Genomic DNA, 19,073 nt, shown 5'->3' with positions numbered 1-19,073 from the left:
CTCAAAGACTTTGACTAAAATTCTTATTGGAATGCATGACAAGGAGTTGAACTTTCTGAAGTAAACTTGAATTTAGTTTAGCTTACTGGGCAGCAGCTAAAATTCAAGGTAAACTCCAAAGGAGTGCTTTCCGTGCTTCTTGGACCAATGGATTATTCTTGGTACTTGGTGTCTCCTGAACCATCGGACCTAAGATGACAGTAATGGGACAGTGTTTTCTTGTGCGTAGTATTCTCTGACTTCACACTATCCGAAACATTTTTTCGGAGACCAGACTCCTAAGCACTGTTTTGCTGATGGAAAATGTTATTCATCTTTTAATACATTTGAAAACATAGGTGCTTCATGGTATGCAAGAGTTGCTATAGTCTCAACATATAATGTTTCTAGTTACTGTGTCTGGAATGCGTCTATGATGATACTGAGATACTTAGGAAAGTTCTGATCATTCAGTTTCTTTCCTTTTTAGTATTTTGGCACTTGCCTCTAAGTCTTGTAAGTGAAGTGTAACACTACTGTTCTTAAATTTTTGTGTTTTTTTTTCCTCTAGGGTTTGAAATCTAGAAGAATGGCAGACGTAGACAAGTAAGTACAATCTGTAGGTTACTGAGACTGACTGTCCCCTGTGCTGTAGTTCTTGTGGCTCTCATCTCCACATACTTAATAGACAGGATCTAGAGTTGTGATCTTGGCACTGTGGCAAGATGTAAGGTTTATAGCATGTGGGAGAAAAGCTTGAGTTGCTCATGCCGAAGGAGTTTGGGGTCTTAATTGTGAGTAAATTTAAAACTGGGACAAGGCACCAGTCAACTTACTATGTTAGCTGGAATTCTGGAGGGGAAAAAATGATAGTGCTGCCCATTACTATTGTTTCACTGTATGTAGTTTTTTTCCTATACTTTAAATGCTCATATTTTGTTGCTTTCAAAGTATACGTTAGGTGAATCTACCCTCAGTTCTCAAGGACTGCACATCTTAACAAAGCAGATGTGTAGAGCCAGAAGGAGTCTTTGACTTCTTGATATGAACAGGAGCTGAAGGAATTACTTTGTAAAAAGGAATCTTCAAAATTCTGGAAAGCTGCTAGTTCTTTAAACTGATCCAAGATCATTGAATGTGAAACTTGAATCTATGAAGACAAATTTGACTTTGGCTATTAAAACTTCTAGTTTGTTATAGATCAAAACTGATGGAACAGTTTGCTTCTAACCACATGATCTCTAATTTGAGCTCTTTAAGCTCATTATAGTATTTTTTTATAAAATTAACTTCTTGGTCCTGTTATTGAATATTCCTAATAGCAAAGAACAGTCTGAACTTGATCAACAGGATATGGAAGATGTTGAAGAAGTAGAAGAAGAAGAAACTGGTGAAGATGCCAACAGCAAAGGTAGCATTGAAAACAAGGGTTTCTAAGCAACTGTGTGCATGCTTTTAATTAATGTGTTAAAAAGATTTTACTGCTTAAAATGATAGGAAACAGTAAAACATAACTACTGATGCATAACTGTATTTAAATTCTGAAGCAAGGACTTTTTTTCCTAATTGTGTGCTTTTTTTTTGTCTGCAGTCACTCATTTTAGTCATGGTTAGTACCAGTTCAGCAGCGCTGGCTGCCTGTAAGGATGTATAATTGAAAAATAAAGGATTATTAAGGATATGTGACTAGATTCTTTGAAAACTAACAACAGTTAAAAGCTTTTAAAATATGAAGCTTTGTGTAGAAAAAAAGATAAGGCACATATATGTGTGTTTATCTCATTTTTTTATCAGCTGCTTAGTAATATGCTGACGAGTTGTTTATGAACAGAACAAAAATCATGCTTGGTGTTGCCACTCTTAAAAATCAATAAATCCTTCTTTTTTTTTCCCCTCAACAAAAAAAACCAACCCCCTGAACATGTATCAGAATACTTGTTTTGTCTGTGCTGAACAGTCTTACTCATGCTTTGTAGTCAAAGATTTGGGGGCACAGATAGAGTCTGAAGAGCAAGTAGCCTAAAGAGAAATAACTAATAATCTCTCCAATAAAATGATTCAGACTGCTGATAGTGTCACATTATGTGATTACTTGAACAGAATAATAACACTAAAGAAAAGCAGCGTAATTTTTCTCAAGATAATGTTAATGCCGTTGCTATATCTATTGAATAAAAGTGTTTTCAAAACTGGATTGCAAAGTTCTGGGGAATACACTGGTCAGCTGAAAAACACCTTACAATAATTAAATTGTAAGTATTTAAGTGTTCCAAAGGAACCTAGAGATGAATAATGTGTATTTTTATTGGTTAATCCCAGCTATTGCAGATGAACATCCAGGGGGAAATTATACTATAGGATCTTGGAAGAAAATTGGATTTTATCAATCGGAAACATGTTTCAGTAGTAGGGAAACTTGCCACAATGTGAAGCAGTTCTTTTGTATCTGTAATTCTTGCTTGTCTAGTTTTCTAGTATTTTTTTTAATTTCAATTTTTCCTTAGGTTTTACTGACTTCTTAAAAACATAGATAATTTCATTTTTAAATATGTCAGAGATCCTTCTGTGGACCCCAAGTAAAGCACTCATGCTTTTAGGAAAAACAGTCTTTGAAGAGATAGTGTTCATGGATCCAAGAACTTGAAAAACGGAGTATGTGGTTGGATATCAGTTTGAGGGGATGTGGCTGTTGGCATTGGTATACCATATGTATACTGATTTGGTATTGAAGAGTAACTGGCAGCATACTCAAATGGTACAGTTGGGTAGGTTTTCAAATGTATAGGAAAGACTAATGAATAGCAGGACGAGAGAAAACTAGATGCCTTGACGAGATGAATAGTGTTGACTAATGTGAGGTAGTACCTTTAAGAAGTAATTAAAGCTTCTACTGCTAAAATATAAACTGACAATGATTATGGAGCAACAAGACTGCTTTTTTTGGATCTTGCTTGAAACACAATGTTTCAGTATGCAATTTCAGTGTTAGGACATAAAAGTGGAAGAGAATATTCACATGTAGTTACTGTAGTGAAGGGTGTAGAAATGGAAAATGACATGCTATTTCCAAAAGCTTAGTGTATTGGGAAGGATTCAAAAGCTTCACTCTAATTTGAAGGTGTCAGAAGAATGCTATATAAACCTAGTATCTTAAAAGGAATCTCTTCCCCATCCCTGGAACCATTCAAGGCCAGGTTGGACAGGGCTCTGAGCAACCTGATCTGGTTGGAGATGTCCCTGCTCCTTGCAGGGGGGTTGGACTAGATGGCCTTAAATGTCCCTTCCAACCCAAACCTTCCTATGATTCTAAGATGAAGAATGCGAAGTACTTGCTTGCCTATCTGTTGAGGATAGGGGGAAGAAGGCAAAACAGCATGACAGTCTGACCATAAATTCTTAACTAAAAAATATGAAGTTGTGAAATTCATTTAGCAGGTTGAGGTGCAAAAGTGAAAGGGTTGCTGTTAATAAGGATAATGAGGACTCTTGGGCTAGGAGTTTGTGTGGGTTTTTAAAAATGTACTTCTACCTTGTAGTTTGAAACAGGTTTCCCATTTGGACAAAGTGCTTTCTAAAGATGATGTAGATGATGGACTTCAATGACCTAGTACTGATATTCTGTAGTCAATAATGTATCAAACTGTTCTAATGAATAATTTATTCTTTTGAGGAAAAATTAGGTAAACATAGATTTGTAAAGCACTTCTTTTGAGGAAAAATTAGGTAAACATAGATTTGTAAAGCACTTCTAAATAAAACTGTCTTGTTTCTTTCCATTTACCTAAAATGGAATGAAAAAACAAATTCTATTTTTTATTCCCTTCTTAAAGTAAAAGCACAAATTCTTCTACCTTACTTTTGCTTGAATTCAAAATAAAAGCAGTCAAGTCAAAACTGATGCTGTTAGGGGCATCATGTAAAACCTTCCCTTTTAACAAAAAAAGCTCACCTTACGAAGTAGTGGCCATTTTAATCCAGGTACTGTTTCCATGTTCAGAATAGGATAGATTTGATCCATGCTTCCGAAATGAACAGGTGTTTGAAATACTACTTTGCCTATGTTTCTTTTTACAAGTGTATGTATAGTAAATGTACTGCTCTTTTGTAGTATTTAATTAACTTTTCTTTCAAGATTAGTCCAAAAGATGCACTTTGCACTTGCGTAATTTTCTTTTTTTTAATTTAGCTCGACAGTTGACTGTGCAGATGATGCAAAATCCTCAAATTCTTGCAGCCCTTCAGGAAAGACTTGATGGTCTGGTAGGAACATCTACAGGATATATAGAAAGGTACAGTATTCAGTATGAGCAGAGTAGTATAAATTGGTGTTCTGCTTTCTGAACAGTATTGTCTGTAGCCTTAATAGTCATAAACCAGTGTGCTGTCCAGGTAGCAGGAAAACTAGTATTAGAAGCAAAGATCTATGAAGAAGTCTCTAGTGCATCTCAGAATGGAGGAGTTTTTATTTGGACTTCTATGAAGAAAAAAGTGGTAAAATATTTACAGTGGCTGACCCTATCCCCTGCAGTTACAATATGGCACACTTCTAAAAGATAATTTCCTGCTACTTGGAATGTCTTTTGTAGCTTTGCCTTAATCATGAAACAGCAGTTCTCCTAAGTGTAGACAAATACTTAGAGACCTATTGTCTTTAATATAGTCATTTTTTGGTTTGAGCGTAACCAGGAGCTAATAAAACTAGGAATGCTGTATCAGTACTTCATATGACCTCCTTAGGTGTCAAAACTTGCAGCAATCTCTTCCTGATTTTTTTTCTTGACTTGATCTGCGTTAACAGAAAATTTTCTGGCTCTCATGTAATTTCTGATTCTGCAGGAATTGTAAAGCATAGAACTGTCTTGCTGTGATAGGATCCTACATTGCTATTGACTTAAACTGGGGCAGCTGCTGAGTAGCAGGCATTGCTGCTGCTACTCCTACTCATACCACTTTTCTGTTGTAGATAATAGCATGGAAGAAAAGCCCATTTAACTAACAGCCTTCCCTGATAAATTCTGGCCTAGGAAAGAGCATGGAGTCAAAGGGTTCCCAAGATCTTTCTTTTCTAGATAACTGTACACTACAGGCTTTCTATACCCAGTATTTCTGTTCTATTTTTCAACAGATGTTAATTAACCTCTACTAATCTTTCAGGCCCTTGATCTAAGAAGTGAACAAAAGTGGTAACATTGATTTACATGGCATTCTTCTAGTCAGCTGCTCTCTAAGATGCTGTACCATTTCTTCATCAATTACAAGTACAGTAGTGCATTCTGTATCACAAAAGCATTGCAACTTCACCAATGTACCAAACATTATGTAACTTGCAACTGGAAAATGTGTATAACTTGAGTCTGCACTTTCTCAACATATGCGCGCTGACTTAACCATGTATTACGGATGCCTCTTAAATGTCTTCCCAAGTATTATTTTGAGCTTCTGTATCTACAGAGACTAGACACTGAGATGGCACAGAAGTCAGCAGGAATCAGGGGTCCTAAAAGCCTGTTACGTGGGCTAGTAGATGCCCAAAACAGATTTCAGGAAAACACTTGTCTGCTCAGGCTTAGAGTCTGCTAATTGCTTGGCAGCTATCCAATAATTTACCTCCTCACCTGTGTCTGGCCACAATAATTTTAATGAAACTTGCTTGTGTAGAGTACAATTTCCCTCAGCTACTTGCAGGAGGTTGTATTCTTGTGTGATTGCAACATTTGCCTGTGGCTTGTATTCAGAGTAACAGGTTTTACTTGCCATTGTGGTACTTGTGCAGTCTAGTTCAGATTTCTTGGTTTGCTTCTCTGTTTTAGATTTACTTTGTAAAGAGCTGTCTCTTGCATGAAACTACCTTTTTAAAAAAGTACAGAGTTTCTAAAAGTAGTAGGTGTACACATTGTGAAATTTTAACTAGTTGGTGTGGACTGTAATGAAATGTAGGTTTGACGCATACAAAAGACTGTAGATTCTCTCCAATAATGGAGTTAAAAATCTTTACTCTGACATACTGGAGTTGGACGTGCTGCATGTATGGTACTACCTGTTAGAAATTTCATAGTGCCTTGTATGCAGTTGCTAGGACCAGTACTCTTAGTGTTGATATAAGCATGTGGCATTAAGTGGGTGATTGTTGTATGACTCATCTGTGTGGTCATATTAATTTTCTTCCTTGACACCTTTTTCTTGAGCTAACTGAACTTGCTACTTAAGTTACTGTTAGTTCTGATATTGTACTTGAAGATAAAGTTACAGCAAATTAGTAACTTGACTCACTTCTGTAAAAATGTCAGAGTAACAAGAATATTACCAGCAGTTTATGAGCATACATGACGAAATTTAAGCATTTGTGGTAGTTTGTGTAGCAGGTGTACTTTTGGAAGGTTAAGGGAAATCTTGATTTAATGATATGCATATTATCATAGTAACCAGAAATAGTATAATCATGTTGAGCATAAAGCTGTCAGGGAGAAGGGTTCTGCATTTTAAAGTGAACAAGGTTGTTGGAACATCTGCTTGTGCTACTTAATAGAGGTAAGAGAGCTTTAGTAATTAATGTGAACCTTCAGTGTTTAACTAAGCTAATATATTCTTGGTTACTTCCTGTACCTGAAGCTGGTCCTAACAATTAAAAGCAGTTGTTTACTACAGTGTTCTAAATAACATGGCACAACTGCTTAAATAAAATGAATATGGGAAGTTAACATAGTAATCTTTTGTAGCCATATGCTAGGGTTTGGCTGACCTCACAGGCAATGAAGGCTGACAGTAATCTACCTCATGAATCTCATCAGTAGCCTTGATTTGCGTAAATTTCTGTCGTAACAGTAAGTCTAGGTTAGAGTATTTTAGTTAAGTGAAACTCTTATTGAAGAGTTGTAGCTGACAAGTATTTATAGTGAGGATTGCATTAAGTGCTTTCCTTTTACACATATGTAATACAGTGGCTCATTTAGCAAAACAGTTCTAGCTCACTTTGGGAGTGACAGTTAATATGTTAGAAGACAGTAGCACCACCTGCTTTCTTCAGTGAAACAAAAGTGTGAATTTTGAAGATTGTCTCCTTAGCAAAGAATAACTCAAATATCTTGAGCTTTAATAAAACCAAGCCAATTATTGATAAGATCTTTCTTAGTTATGCTCAATTATATGAATTTACTGTGTTGCTCGTTGATAATGTAAAACTTGGTTTTAGTATGGAGTTTTACTGCACAAGTTTGTCTCGTGATTGACCCAGGTGTTCAGAATACTCTGGTTCTAACTGGGGTTAAACCTCAGTTTAAGAGCCTGTGCTAGCAGTTTCAGTCTGTGTGGTAGAGTGAGTCATAGTTTTGATTTGTATGGCTTCCTAAAGCTTAATATGGAGTGTAATCTGTTTTGATGCACGTTGGTTAACTTGCAAGGGGACTGGTTAAGGACGGGTCAATATGTGCTTAGAATGCAGTGTTAGTAACAGTTCTGCCACTGAATTTTTCAGCTTGCCTAAAGTTGTTAAAAGACGTGTGAATGCTCTCAAGAACCTTCAAGTTCAGTGTGCACAGATAGAAGCAAAGTTCTATGAGGAAGTTCATGAGCTGGAAAGAAAGTATGCTGCTCTCTATCAGCCCTTATTTGACAAGGTATTTTCATGCTAATCTGATTTGTATTTAAAAGCTTTAGCTAAAACAGAAGGGAATATAAACTGAAAGCTTATGCATGTTCTGAATTACTTTGGTCTCGTATGTGTCCATTCCATTTCATGGACACAGTTTTACCATCCATGTGAATATCAACTTAAGATTAAGTGGGAGGAAGGTTCAGTCTGTTCCATGGTTACCAAAATCACTTTAGTATACCAGGCCTCATCTTGTTAACTGAGCAGATGTCAGATGGTATGGTAACCTTTCTGGAACTTTGTTTTTTTTCTGGTGTGTTGAAAAGCTCGTAACTGCTGAGTTGTCTTCTAGGGCTAGAAGAAAAAGTTTTGATAAATAATTAATGTATTGCTAATTGTGTAACTTCAGGATTAGGAATTTATTGATTAGGGCATTGCTGGTTGCAATGACAAGGAAATGTGAAAATATTCTTGGTTTAATCTTCCAGCGAAGTGAAATCATCAATGCAATTTATGAACCTACAGAGGAAGAATGCGAATGGAAAGCAGATGCCGAAGAAGACATTTCAGTGAGTATCTTGATTGGTTCTTGTCAATATCTCAAGCTTCACCATGAAACAAGACTCAAGACAGTAACTAAAGTTTAAAAATTTGGATGCATAATGATGAGTTGCTTATAATGACAGTCATTCTTAATGATTGCTTAAAGCATGTGCATGAAATTTAATCTATACTGGTATCAAGGTAAAACTGTGGAAACTCCTTTAAAATGAAGAAAAACTAACATTTTTATTCGATCAAGGAGGAAATGAAAGAGAAAGCCAAGCTTGAAGAGGAAAAAAAAGATGAAGAAAAAGAAGACCCTAAAGGAATTCCTGAGTTTTGGCTGACAGTATTCAAGAATGTGGACTTGCTCAGTGATATGGTTCAGGTAGGTGGTGGTCCAGGCTTGTTTGAAGTTGCTTTAGTACTTAATCCAAGTGTCTTTAAGCAATGAGTAGAAACAGCACGTTATTTCATGTGTGTGTTGCAGAGCAAAAATGGAATAAGAACAGAACACACCGAAATGCCTTATTACTGTGTTATTTTTTTAATTTATTTTACTTTACCTAATACACTTTCTGTGCTTACAGGAGTGTGTGTATGAGATGTGTATTAGATGTTGCAAAAAACTGTACTTGATGTTCGCACGGGTTTGTTGTGTACTGAAGTGGAAATTCTGTACAGCCACTGTTGCCATCTGCTGGTCACGTTCCTGAAAATGTTTCAGTGCTGTAACAACGTTCTTGTCCTATGTAAAACTCATTCTAAAGATGGCTTTTTATCTCCTTAGAGTCTTAAATCTGTGTACAGTTTAATGTTATGAAAATTGAATAAACTGTTTTCTTTACAGGAACATGATGAACCTATCCTGAAACACTTAAAAGATATAAAAGTGAAATTTTCGGAAGTTGGACAGCCTATGGTTAGTTTAACCTATTAAACAAATTACTTTTGTGTTATCTTAAGACTTTTATTTGTATGTTAGTAGTGTGGTCTGTGATAGCCAATTGTCTTATGGCAATCATGAGAAATATGCAGCTGCTGCTAGTCTTCTGAAAAACAGTACAAGAACCAGTAGTGGTCTTACAGAATCATATGAATGAATTTATACTTAATTTAACCTTCAAATTCTGATGAGTTAATAACTTGACCTTAATAGCTGATGACTAAGTTTCATCTTTAAATTTTGATACCTTCAGGTATTTTTTTGTATAGCCGTTATAATTTGATATAATTTCCTTGTCAGAAACCAGATAGTTTGCTAAGGTTTAATATTTTAAATTCAGAAGTTATCTCTGTATGTTAGCACTAGGAAAGCTGTACACCGGGAGATCTTGTGTCATTACTCCAAGCAGTATATTTATAAACAGACCAACATCATAAATGAAATTTGAAGATTTATTGTACAAGTTGAGCAGTAAATTCCAGAATAATGGATATGTTCTGTTGCTTGTTTATTTTTTGGTTTGGATTTTAGATACTTAGAAGTTAAACGTATGCGTTGGTAAATTCCTAAAGTTGTTGCTCTGTGATTCTTTTTAAGAGCTTCACCTTAGAATTTCATTTTGAACCAAATGACTACTTCACAAATGAAGTGTTGACAAAGACGTATAGAATGAGGTCGGAGCCAGATGATTCTGATCCGTTCTCCTTTGATGGACCAGAAATCATGGGTTGTACAGGGTAAGTGCTAATAAATAACTCTAAGACAATGTAACAGTTTCTTCCTTAGCATTATCCAACTGTAGACTTATAGCATCTTGGGAAGGTGCTGGAAAAGATATTTCTACCTGTAAACAGCTAGGTTTGACTTTGATTTTTTTAGTGTATTTCAGTAACTTCAATAAAATATATAAAACTATGTATTTTATCATAGAATAGTTTGGGCTTGAAGGGACTTTTAAAGGTCATCCAGTCCCACCCTCCTGCAGGAAGCAGGGACATCTTCAGCTAGATCAGGTTGCTCAGAGCATCACCCAACCTGACCTTGAATGTTTCCAAGGAGGGGGCATCTCCAGACTCTCCAGGCAACCTGTTCCAATGTTTCACCACCCTCATAATAAAAAAATTCTTCGTTATATCTAGTCTGAATCTCTGAAACCCTCTTTTAGTTTAAAACCATTACTCCTTGTCCTAGCTACAGGCCCTATTAAAAATCTGTCCCTATCTTTCTTATAAGGGCCCCTTTAGGTACTGGAAGGCTGCTCTAAGGTCTCCCCGGAGCCTTCTCTTCTCCAGGCTGAACAGCCCCAACTCTCTCAGCCTGTCCTCATAGGAGAGGTGCTCCAGCCCTCTGATCACTTTTGTGCCCCTCCTCTGGACCTGCTCCAACAGGTCCATGTCTTTACTATACTGAGGGCTCCAGAGCTGGATGCAGTACTCCAGGTGGGGTCTTGCCAGAGCAGAGTGGCTGAATTGCCTCCCTCAACCTGCTGACACGCTTCTTTTGATGCAGCCCAGGATACAGTAGTCTTTCTGGGCTGCGAGCATACATTGTCAGCTCATGTCTGGTTCTTCATTCACCAGTACCCCCAAGTCCTCTGCAGGGCTACTCTCAATCCGTTCATCCCCCAGCATGTACTGATTCCAGGGATTGCCCTGACCCGGGTGCAGGACCTTGCACTTGGCCTTGTTGAACCTGATGAGCTTCGCATGGGCCCACTTCTTGAGCTTGTCAAGGTTCCTCTGAATGGCATCCTTTCCCTCAGGTGTGTCAGTCACCCCACTCAGCTTGGTGTCATCTGCAAACTTGCTGAGGGTGCGTTTGATCCCACTGTCAGACACTGATGAGGATACTAAACAGTACTGGTCCTAATATGGACCCCTGAGGGACACACCACTTGTCACTGATCTCCATCTAGACACTGAGCTGTTGACCACTAGTCTCTGGATGCGACCATCCAGCCAATTCCTTATCCACTGAATATAGTCCCTCCATCAAATCCATATTTCTCTGGTTTAGAGAAATTAGCAGTGAAGACTGAGGCAAAAAAAAGTTGCCTCAGCCTTTTCATCTGTTGTTACGAGTTGTGTTCATCAGGGGAGTATACTTTCTCTGATCTTTCTTTTCTGATTGACACACCTGTAGAAGCTGTTCTTATTATTCTTTACATCCCTTGCTAAGTTCAGCTCCAGCTGTGCCTTGGCCTTCCTGACCCCATTCCTACAGAACCCAGCAACGTCTCTGTACTCCTCCCGGGATACCTGCCCCTTGCTTCACTGCCCTTTAGTTTGACCAGGAGGTCTCTACTCAGCCATGCTGGTCTTTTGCCTTCCTCTCCTGATTTCTTACACATGGAAACTGAGAGCTCTTGCTGTCTATGGAAAATGTCCTTGAAGTATACACAGTATATATATTATATATGCATATAAAGAAAAAAACTGAATCAGTATTTATCTAGAAATAACTGTTCTGCAGTCACTAAAGCTGAATTGGACGATGGATGATACTACATTTTTTGTACACCTTGACAGCTTTTTTCAAAATCTGTTCGATCACTTCTTTTAATCCATTTCTATTTGATGTGCAGCATTTTGGGAAGTCTGTTACAGTTTTACTTTCTATATTGCAGTTGTCCAGTTTGTTTTATAACTGTTGAATGTTTGCCTCTGAGTGTCTTTCAGTTGATCTATTTGAGAAATGGAGAACAGTCATCTCATTAACTCTAGATTCCTCATGACTTTGAAGATATGTCACACTCCTTTCTCATGATGTCTTTTGTTCTAAATTATCTGTTATTCCTCAGACTAAATAATCTTTTTATTCTGTATATGTCCCTTTCCTGTGAATAGAAGGATGAGAGAAACCTGAGTCGTGCATAATCAGCCTTACGGGTACATCAGGGTTCTGTGCATCATGACCTCTCCAGTTGCTTTCATGTTAATGTCTCTAATGTTCCAACTGCTCTTCTGAATGATGATAACTAATTTAGAGCCTATCACTGCATAGTCAGGGTTGGTTTTACCCCTGTGTTACTGTGCAGTTACTGATACTGACTCCTATTTACCACTTCATTTCCTAGTCACTTAATGTAATGTATTTCTGCAGACGTCCTGTAAGATTTAGTCTTAAGTGCTTGAGCAGCTTTGATCAAACTGTTTTGTCTTTTCCAGTTTGGACTAGTTTTGAAAAGCGTAAATCTGGCAGAGGTTGCTGTAAGATGATTCCCGCATCTGTGAAAATGATTTATTTCTAGTCCTTGTTTTGTGTTTTTAACTAAGACAGCCTCTTCTTACCTCAAAACAACTCGCCTCCTTCCTTTGAGTCTTTAAAGGAATCTAATCAGAAACTTCTGCACATGTGGATGGTCTGATTGATGTGACTTCTTCATTTACATGTCCTCAGAATTTTATGTCAAATAAGCCCGTGGGCCTGATTTAGCACGATAGAGTTAAAAAAAAAAAAAATTACAACAAAATGCAAAAAACCCACAAACAACTAAAAACCAACTAAAACTTACGTATTTGCTTGATGATCATTATTTCAAGGGCTTATGGGTTACAGTAAGTGTGGTAAACCTTGGCATATTGCTAGCATGACTGAATAGGACGTTTACTTTATAATGGATAAGTAGCACTAAAAATTATGTGACACCATTCTTTCATAGGAAACTAGGTAGAACTAGGTAGCAGATGAAAATCAGTATTTCAGAGATTGAGTAGGGAAGGAGAAACTTATAGATGAAAAAACTTCAGTCTTAAAATGAACCTGTTACTTGTATAAACTAATGAAAAGATAGCACTGGATAAGTACTACCTTAGTATTTTATATTCACTGTATCCCTGCAGTTGTGATAGTGTCAGTAGTTACGTGTAACAAGGGGAATGGTATTAAGCTGCAGCTGTATTTTTTTTCTTCTTTCCTCTGCAGTTGCCAAATAGACTGGAAAAAAGGAAAGAATGTTACTTTGAAAACTATTAAGAAGAAGCAGAAGCATAAGGGCCGTGGAACAGTTAGAACAGTGACAAAAACTGTTTCCAATGATTCTTTCTTCAACTTCTTTAGTCCTCCTGAAGGTAAACTGAACATTCATTTACTTTCATTAACTTTAAGTGTAATATGTACTTCACTTATTTATTTCTTCTTTTTTCTACAGTTCCTGAAAGTGGAGACCTGGTAAGTTGATTTATTTCCAATTAGGGGGTGGAGGGGAAACACCAGTAGAAGAGTTCATGCCTTTCTATATGAAGTGTTTGTTGAAATTGTTTGGGAATTTGTTAAACAGCTTCAGCTTTAACTGTTTCTGTATTTAACTGAGGATACTTGTGATGAATATTATGTATTTGAGTTTTCTTTATGAGAAGGAGTATTTGTTGAGTTGCATGGTAGAGTTTGTCCTTTCTGAAAGCTACTTGTGAATTGTTAACAGTTGTACAAACTTAGTGATCTTAGTTATTAGCCTCTGGTCTAATGAGTGGTGTCTCTCCCTTCAGGCATTGTTTAGATGATCTTCTCCTAATGGCTGCATGCATCTAGTTTGTACTTCATGCTGTTAAAAAATTCCCAAGCTGTTAACTTTTGGAGAAAGTACTAAAACAAGAAGAGAGAATTGCAAGAGCTCACTCTCCTGTGTGCTCACTGGTAGAAAACTCCATGGCAATAAGCCATGTTTTTGTGAGGAGGAAAACTACCAAAAAAGCTTAACGGTGCTGAATACATCATGAAGCTTGAGTGAGAAATCTGACTAAAGCCTCCAGAAGCATGCTATTAGAACTCCAGTTAGCATGGACACCAAAAGCTGTGTGTTTATAATGTTAAAATAAAAGTAAAAATTAAGCTTTTTGAATTGAAGATAACTTCTTCTCACATGGGAGACAGCAGAAAACTTGGTGTGTAAACAGAAGGGTTGGAAATCTAGGATTGGATCTGAGAGCATTTTTAGGTGTTCAGATGCCTCACACTGGCTTGCTTCATGAGAATCGTGGAGACGATGCACTGCAGGAATCAGAAGTAGCTTGTAAAATATTTAATTATATAAGCTCACTTGACCAGTGTTTAGTTCTTAAGGGTATTGTGCATACAAATGGGAAGTCTGTGGGAAGTATTAAGCAATTTTTATACTTAGAACAATCTAAGTAAGTTGGAGGCGGGGGAAGAATAAAACTTAAGCTCCAGAATTTTGTATAATTAAGCTTACTGAAGAAGCGGCCCCCCACTGCATTATGCAGGTGGGCTGTTTAAAGTAAAAAACTTGACTCCACAATTTCAATTCTATAAAGCAAGTCCTGAACAAAAAAAAAGTCATGAAGTGGGATTTGTATATATTTGACCACATTAAAAACTGCAACATGTTTTTGTGTAAGAAGTATTTATCAGCTTATGGTTTAGGAAATAATGTTGTTTTATGCAGGATGATGATGCTGAGGCAATCCTTGCTGCAGATTTTGAAATAGGTCATTTCTTGCGTGAACGTATAGTCCCCCGATCAGTATTGTACTTCACAGGAGAAGCTATTGAAGATGATGATGATGATGTAAGTATAATGTTCTTTCAAAATGCTAAGAACTTTAAAATAATGTTGCTTAAAGACTTTGGGTAATTTCTGACTTTTATAATGTTGGTGTCCTTAGAGTGGGATGTATCAACATTAGTTTCAGCTGAGCTTCCTAGAGTGTTCAGTAAAGAGCAGCACGAAGGCAATTAATGTTTGAAGTAGTGACTTCAGAGTTTTGTGGCAATAGTGGTGGAAGCCGAACATTTAGAGGATGTCCAAGCTGAATTTTTTATATAAGGCATTCCTAGGGTGCCATACCCAATACTTTGGTAGAACTATAATGAGCTCCCAGAGGACAAATTAGTCCATTTATCTAGCTGGTCAGCCTGTTCTTTGTGCTTACAGTGATACTGGGTTACCAAGTTCCTTGAAATTCAAGCATGATCCTTTCAGGAGGGTACTCTTCTTAGAAAATAATAGATAAGCACATTCAAAGCATGCCAAAATATTCAAAGCAAGCTCTGCAAAAGCTTGAATTAAATGCTTTAAAGGAGCTAAGTTTGAAAAACAAATCACAAAACCTCAGAACTTTATATATAGGTAAAATATTTTCTTTCTTCTGCTTCTGTACAAACAAGGACAGTTTGATTTGGCTAAGATAAGTCCTGCCTTTAAAATTAATTTCTAGAGTGTAAAATGGTAGCCCTTAGACCAAAGCCTTGGCTCGGGGAGGTGGAAGAGGGAAGTGACTGACTGTACCTATTGCATTAGGTTTTGAGACACCCTACTGACCAGTAGTGTTGCGGATAAGGAACTTAAGGTAGACAGTTTTCTCTGCCAGAGTACAGCTTAAGAGATGGAGCTTTGTTCATGCTGATGCATGAAGCATTTTTAAATCTGTCAGGTATAGGAAATTCTCTTAGACCACAATACAGTGTGGTCTCTGGCATCTACTTGAGTTATCTGGCTGTACTTCCATTTATGATGCTATCAAAACTGTTTATTTTCTTTCCTAGTATGATGAAGAAGGTGAAGAGGCAGATGATGAGGTAAGTTGACAGATGGCCTTGATTTAAGTGGCTTCTCTTTTGTAGTTTATCTGGAATAGTAGTTCCTTTGGTTTTTGAATGCTCTGGATGCTAAGTTTAATATTACTTATGAATGGAAGATGCAACACACAGTTTTGTGGATCTAGAGTGAATATTAAAAAAAAAACCCAGCAAAACAATTAAACTAAAGACAACCCTGAGGTGTCTTACAAATTAAGTTGCAACTGATGTAAAAAGATTATATGCTTTGTGGAGGGTATAATACAATATGCATAACTTAAAGTGGTAAATACAATTTTAAGAGTAGAATTTAATACTAATTTTATTGAAAATGGCCCAGGAAGCTGAATGTGGATAAGCTAGAGAAATAAAAACAAGTGTTTTCTTTCAGGAGGGGGAAGAAGAAGCAGATGAAGAAAATGATCCTGATTATGACCCAAAAGTAAGGAATTAGTGTTTGAAGTTTGTATAGGCATACACACTTAAATTTTTTTTTGTAGCTTAAATCTAGATTTTTTTGTTTGTTCCTATGGTGAGTGTGTTTTGGCTGAGGCTGTTTCAGTCCCAGTTCTGACAGACTAATATTGGTAGAGCAACTTTTTAAAAAGTTGTTTCTCCAAGAATTGTTTTGTAGAACTAACTTTTGACTTCAAGCACTGAAATCAGTCAGGCTTGGGATTTTTTTTTTAATAAACTTGTCTCGCAGCAAGTTGCTGCTAATGATGAAAATGTTCTATAATGGTTGTAAGGACATGCAGAGAACTCTGTATTCCAGGTTCAGGTTTTGGGAACTTTTCACAAGTTGACTCTGGCACAGGTTTTCCCAGCAGAGTACAAAACCGAGGCTTTTTCAGGGTAGATAATATGAAGTCTTTTATTGCTTGAGGTAGCAGAAGTCAAAGTTCCAGAATGCATGTACAGGCAAGAACTAAAATGTGAACAGCCAAGAACAACTGGCAGCTTTCTTATTCCATGGGAAGGGCAAATGGCTAGCCAGGATTGATTTGCTGGAAAAGTGATTCTGAGCCACTCAATTCATAGCTTTTTCCTGGATGAGGGAAAGGCACGTTTGGCCACCTGAGAGTATCTGATGGTGGTAGGTGAAAGTTGCACTCATGAAAATGAAGTCTGTGTGAACTAAAAATGTCTACCGTGAAACCTGCTTGCAATTTCAACTGAGGAGGCAGCATATTTTTCAGAGTGGCCTGAGCTACAATCAAAGTACTATTGAAAGAATTACATAATCATAACTGTTTACCTAGAAAGATGTAGGGTATAGAACTACTAATCAAAGCGCACAACCTGTTGGTGATGTTCTGTCTGCCTATAGTGTATTCAGATGGCTTCCTATTCAAGAAAGCTTTGGAAACAAAATGAACAGCTGCAGGATGAGCTTATCTCCACCACTTCAGATTGCTTTCCTAGGCTAAACAGAACCGAGAAAGGGCAAGGCTGTACGCTCAATTTCAGAACTACCAAAGGGCTAGAGACAGGATTGGTGCTATAGTATATTGACACAAGAATAAATAGTTGTAAGCTGATCATTGGCTAAAAGCCAGCTGAATTTTTTAAAGCTCTGTGGTCCTAGAATAGCTGTCCAGACCAAGATAATGCAGTAAAACTTGCAGCTGAACTCTGCCCTCAAAAAGCCTTTTCCTTAAATTCCCACATTACTGTGAGATATTGTTGGTTGTCTGTTTCAATACAAGAGAAGAAATTTTCCACATTGGAGTTTTCTAACAACTGGAATTTATTGAAAAAGATGTTTCCAGAGTGTTAAGAACTTAACATGATTTGATGTTTCATTGCACTGCTCCACAGTGACTTCTGGAGTAAGGCTGTACCCTTGCTACTGAGCACAGGAAGCTTCTTTTGCTGTAGACTGTGTAGGTGGCCTGGATCCTTCCTCTGAGCTGGGTTGTTTGTTACTATGTGTAACCCTCCTCCCTTTTTCCAGTTTTTGTCTTTCAGAGTATCCCACCACACAGTTCTGAACAGATTTTTGTTCAGAATCATATACCCATGCCCTAACAAAGCCAAAATAAATGCATTGCAGATGTTGCCATGTCCAAAGACAGCAGTACTACTAATACTAGGCAATTAGTTTAAGGGAAAAGATGAAAGAACCTAAATACAGGAACTTGGGAGAAAGCATGCTTAGCAATATTAATAACTCTTTTAAATATTAATGTCTGTAAACTGATATTTCCTTTTTTTTTTCCTTAACAGAAGGATCAAAACCCAGCAGAATGCAAGCAGCAGTGAAGCAGTGTGTATGTGGCCTTGAGGATTACCTGCACTGTAATAGCCTAAACACAACTATTAGTTACTTACAGCCTTATGTTTTGTATCTTGGTAGAATTCAGTAACCAATTTGTTAAAAAAAAAAAAGAAATCAAACACATAAGAACCAGTTTAAAATGTAGGTTCAATTTACCTAGCATTTTAACAGTATAATTTTCTGCCAATATGTAGAATGCAGTAAATCCCCTAAAGCATGAATGTTAATTCATTGCTACATAGTTTGGTTCTTGTGAAGTCTTTGTCATGTAGCTATTAGACTGCAGCTGTAAAGATTATCAGAACTGTTAACTGAGACCAATATTTGTTTAGAGAAAACTCTCTCCTGAAGAACCAACCAAAGTATTTTTCAGCCCAGTAGTCTGAACGGGTTTAAGTCTGCTTGCACTAGCTGTGCCTTCATTACTTTGTTATAGAAATGGCAGTGACTTGTACTAACTAGGAGATGATGATGCATTTTTGAACTTGACTACTTGAGAAGACTAGTATAACTTGTTTAATTTCCAACGAGACCACATTAAACATTCATAACTGTCAGCTTGTTTATGCTATGGGTTTTGTATTTTATGTGACATAGTGATCTCCAAAAGAAACCTAGTCATCATATTAAGGTTATTGTTTACCACTGGGGTGTGAATAAAACCTAGTATTTTCAGAAGCCAGTCTTGTTTTATTATGATGTGTGTTTCTGCATGTGTAAACTGGTAAGGTGTGTCTTTCATGCTGCAGTTCACTTTTTACTAGAAACAAAAGTTGAGTTACTGAAAAGTAAATTATATAGCATTTTAAAAAGAAACACAGTGGTTGGAAAGTTTGAGCCGTGCTTTCCATTTTCAGTGTGATACTTGTGAAGTTGAGCTAGGTGTTCAGTGATTGCACATGATTACTGTGCACAGTCTTGTCCTTCACATAACTGTAGCAGTTCTGATCTTCTAAGCAAGTACCCTGATAACTTTTTGAGGGACAGGAAGGTCCTAATAGGGCTGGAAAGAAACATCCAGCCTAGCCATGGATCTATTTCTGCAGTAGCTACTTTTTTTTTTTTTTTTTTTTCTTGCCACTGATACACTGACTTATCCATAAAAGTTTAAAGGTTTGAAAAGAGCAGGGCAAACAGGAGGCAACAGCCACATGAGGTTGGGGCTAGGGGAAGAGTTTCTCTAGCATGCCTCTTGCTTG

General features: G+C 37.1%; 1 protein-coding gene across 2 annotated transcripts; it reads left to right on the top strand.

Annotated features, from left to right (window-relative positions):
- Positions 1 to 553: 553 nt before the first annotated feature.
- On the top strand, positions 554 to 18,552 carry NAP1L1 (nucleosome assembly protein 1 like 1). 2 transcript variants are annotated; one of them, XM_086749560.1, is made up of 14 exons: positions 554 to 585; positions 1,302 to 1,390; positions 4,166 to 4,268; positions 7,451 to 7,592; positions 8,056 to 8,136; positions 8,373 to 8,498; positions 8,961 to 9,032; positions 9,654 to 9,793; positions 12,981 to 13,126; positions 13,207 to 13,226; positions 14,461 to 14,583; positions 15,561 to 15,593; positions 15,985 to 16,035; positions 17,823 to 18,552. In XM_086749560.1, exons 1-14 carry the CDS (start codon positions 569 to 571, stop codon positions 17,856 to 17,858), a joined length of 1,179 nt encoding a protein of 392 aa, XP_086605686.1. In that variant the 5' UTR covers positions 554 to 568; the 3' UTR covers positions 17,859 to 18,552. The 2 variants fall into 2 exon arrangements, with proteins under 2 accessions (XP_086605686.1, XP_010121391.1); XM_010123089.2 differs by having other exon boundaries at positions 8,370 to 8,498.
- The last annotated feature ends 521 nt before the right edge of the window (positions 18,553 to 19,073 follow it).

This window comes from Chlamydotis macqueenii, chromosome 1 (genome assembly GCF_036417535.1).
Source record: "Chlamydotis macqueenii isolate bChlMac1 chromosome 1, bChlMac1.mat, whole genome shotgun sequence".
Taxonomy (NCBI): domain Eukaryota; kingdom Metazoa; phylum Chordata; class Aves; order Otidiformes; family Otididae; genus Chlamydotis; species Chlamydotis macqueenii.
This window is presented reverse-complemented; position numbering and strand designations above follow the sequence as displayed.

Bases quoted from the DNA above. Each gene is read 5' to 3' on its own strand.
- NAP1L1 (XM_010123089.2), top strand. The intron at 8,137-8,369 runs GTGAGTATCTTG...TATTCGATCAAG, and splicing joins ATGCCGAAGAAGACATTTCA to GAGGAAATGAAAGAGAAAGC. The intron at 14,584-15,560 runs GTAAGTATAATG...TTTCTTTCCTAG, and splicing joins TTGAAGATGATGATGATGAT to TATGATGAAGAAGGTGAAGA.